Source organism: Neopelma chrysocephalum, unplaced genomic scaffold (genome assembly GCF_003984885.1).
Source record: "Neopelma chrysocephalum unplaced genomic scaffold, ASM398488v2 Primary Assembly neopelma1_345, whole genome shotgun sequence".
NCBI classification, from domain to species: Eukaryota; Metazoa; Chordata; class Aves; order Passeriformes; family Pipridae; genus Neopelma; species Neopelma chrysocephalum.
In genome coordinates, this window is record NW_020898009.1 from 658,208 (window position 1) to 661,418 (window position 3,211).

The following is a 3,211-nucleotide window of genomic DNA, read 5'->3' on the forward strand; positions in this document are numbered from 1 at the left end:
CGAGGCGGGGAGGGGACAAGGATGCTCCGGGGGTGGCTTTTTGCTTCCTCGCCTGCCCGGAGCTCGCAGGGGCTCGCCTGGAGGATGTCTCACCCCCTCGGCACAGGTAACTGTGGGACCCCCATCACCCCAGCCCGGGGTGGGATGCAAAGGGGATAGGGGGTTGCAATCCAGCTTCGATTGAAGCAAAACTTCAGGGGGGAAACGAGGTTTGGGGCAGGGCTCACCCCCGTGCAGGGCTGCGAGCATCGCGCACGACCCGCATCCTCGTTTTTGTTTGTTTGGTTTTGTTTCAAAGTTTCCTTGTGGATGGCTGGGAAATACTTCCAGGGGTGGATTCCCGGGCGGTAGCCGCTCTCCGTGTATCCCTGCTGCGCGCGGTGGCGATGCTCTGGCTCCGGGAATGAGCCGTGGATGGGGACTGTGCGTGGTACCCCGGGGGTGCTGCGTGTGATGGATCCGCTCCCGCCGCGATCCGCAGCTCCGCACGGTGCTCCCGCGCCTGTGGATGGTTCCGTGTGGCCATTCCATGCCATGTGCGTGGATTTGCAGTCCCGGCTTTGAAGTTTGTGTGTGACACCCGCGGGAGATGCAGCCGGCGGGGTGTGTGTGGGGGAGGTTGTGTGTGCGCCCACATTCGTGGCCGTGACTTGTGCTGTCGCATTCCCCCCCCGATATCCACGTAGGAGCCCGTGGATGTGGCTGCCTGGGATTAAATGTATGGATGCAGAGGAGAAGTGCAAGCCCAGCAGCACAGCTCGGCAGTGGCACACAATCCGCGGGCAGCTCCTGCCGTTGCCTCTCCGGGAAAAGCGCGGGGATGACCAGGGAGATGCTGCAGGAGGAGCGGCTTGTGCTCCCTTAAAAGTGGAGAGGAGCTTTCTCCAAGCCTCCCCCGGCAAACTGCGCGTCTTTAAGGAGACTTGAGAAGCGGCTCCTTGCTGAGCACGTGAGATCCAGCCGCAGCTTCGGGAGATAGCAGCCGGGGAGGTGGAAGGGGAGGGAGAGGCGAGGAGGTGGGGGGGAAGAGAATATTTTATTTCCTCGGCGTGCTTGTGACAAAATGCTCTGGTTTGTCCTTGCCGGAGGTGTCACTGCCGGGGCGAGTTCAGAGCATGCTGCTGAGGGCCACCCCCAGGAGGTTCCTGGAGCAACACCTTCTCTTCGTGGAGAGCGCAGAGCGGCAGCCCCCGGCTCGGGAATCGCTCCCGAATCCATTCATGACTGAGGAACCCCCAGCCGAGCCGGACCTGCCGCCCTCCAACCTGACCAACGCCACGGACTGCGGCGAGGAGATCCTGCTCTATGGGGACACCGAGAAGGTCGTCATCGGGGCCGTGCTCTCCATCATCATCCTCATGACCATCGCCGGCAACGGGCTCGTCATCATCTCCGTGTGCATCGTCAAGAAGCTCCGCCAGCCCTCCAACTACCTGGTGGTGTCCCTGGCGGCCGCAGACCTGTCGGTGGCCTTCGCCGTCATGCCCTTCGTCACCATCACGGACCTGGTGGGGGGAGAGTGGCTCTTTGGGAAGGTGTTTTGCAACGTGTTCATCGCCATGGACGTCATGTGCTGCACGGCCTCCATCATGACCCTGTGCATCATCAGCGTGGACAGGTGAGGGGGGGACGAGGTGCCCGCTGGGGGCTCGCTGGGCTCCGAAATAAGGGGGTTGCTGGAGGTTGAGGGCCGCTGGAATCGTGTTCCTGGGTGGATTGGTGTTTCTGTGTGTGTTTTCCAAGTGGTTTTCTATAGGAATTCAGTGCCTCAGTCCCTTTGGAAGAGCTGGGCTCACAGGTGCCTTTCCGTAGGAATTCGGTGCCTCAGTCCCTCTGAAAGACCTGGGTTCAGAGGTGCCTTTCTGTAGAAATTCAGTGCCTTAATCCCTCTGGAAGAGCTGGGCTCACAGGTGGCTTTCTGTAGAAATTCAGTGCCTTAATCCCTCTGGAAGAGCTGAGCTCACAGGTGGCTTTCTGTAGGAATTCAGTGCCTCAATCCCTCTGGAAGAGCTGGGTTCAGAGGTGCCTTTCCATAGGAATCTGCTGCCTCAGTCCCTCTGGAAGAGCTGGGCTCACAGATGCCTTTCTGTAGGAATTCGGTGCCTTAATCCCTTTGGAAGAGCTGGCTCAGGGTGCTTTTTTAAGTAACTTCCCTAAGTTACTTCCTTGTCTTCCCCTTTAGGCAGCTGCTTCATGTTGTTCTTCCTTGGCTTGAGGAATAACACCTGTAGGACAAACCCACCTGACCTTCTCTGTGGACCATAAAACTATTCAGGAAAGCAAAAAAACCCACCAACCCCAGATGCTCTTTGAAAATCCAGGTTCCAGGGCTGCTGGAGCCGGTCCTGTGGGATGCTCTGCTGCTCCCTGGACTCGTGCCTTGGCTGAGGATGTCAGCAACTCCCCCCACCCCGTCCCAAACTGGGTTTAGCCCAGTGAGTGCATTCCTGAGGGTTTTCTGGCTCCAGCTCCCACACCTGGGGCTGGGAGGGAAAGGCTGAGCCTGCCTGGCAAACTGGCAAGGCTTGGGCAAGTCAGCACCTTGTGGGTCTAATTTTAGCAGCCCAGCCTGCGTCATGAGGGACACGGTGCTGCCGGGGGGCCGGGGCTGACGTGGGCTGGCTTTGTCAGGGGGTCAGCCTGGGTTTATCTGGCACTGCTGAGCTGGGCTGGCTCGTGACAGCGGCTCAGGGAAGGGCCACATGCCACGAGATGTCCCTCCAGCTGTGCCACCTCCCCGGTCACCTCCGAGGTGTGAGAAAGGGTGACAAAGCAGAAAGGACAGAGCGAGCCCTGCTGCTGCTGCTCGGTGTCACCCCTGGCAAGGCAACAGCAAGTCCTGCTGTGGAGCCCTCGCTGGCACCAGGCACTGCTCCCCTGGGAGCTGCCCTTTGTCCCCTGAGCAGCTCCGAGCTGCTGGTGCAGAGCAAAACCCCTCCCAGGCCACAGTCAAGGTCCAGCTCTTCTGCTGAACTTGCTTTATTTTAATAAAAGGCCTTTTGGAAAAAGAGCAGGTGCATTCTGAGCTGACAGAAGCCTGACTGTGTTGGAGGGAAGGGATTAAATGCAGGAATGAAATATGGTAATGCTTCCTCCTGATGGGTGAGGAGCAGGGCAGCAGCTACACACTCGTCACATTAGGTTTGCTTTAAAAATTTCCTTTGTCCTTTCCTTTCCTTTCCTTTCCTTTCCTTTCCTTTCCTTTCCTTTC

At 58.6% G+C, this 3,211-nt stretch overlaps 1 protein-coding gene across 1 annotated transcript in view; it reads left to right on the plus strand.

Annotated features, from left to right (window-relative positions):
• Nucleotides 1-3,211, plus strand: part of LOC113978557 (5-hydroxytryptamine receptor 7-like) — a 9,346-nt gene continuing 6,135 nt past the window's right edge. Inside the window, exons 1-2 of the mRNA XM_027705586.1 lie at nt 1-106; nt 1,089-1,618. Of these exons, the coding sequence (XP_027561387.1) occupies nt 1,116-1,618 (503 nt within the window). The 5' untranslated portion in view covers nt 1-106; nt 1,089-1,115. The remainder of the gene's footprint in view (nt 107-1,088; nt 1,619-3,211) is intronic.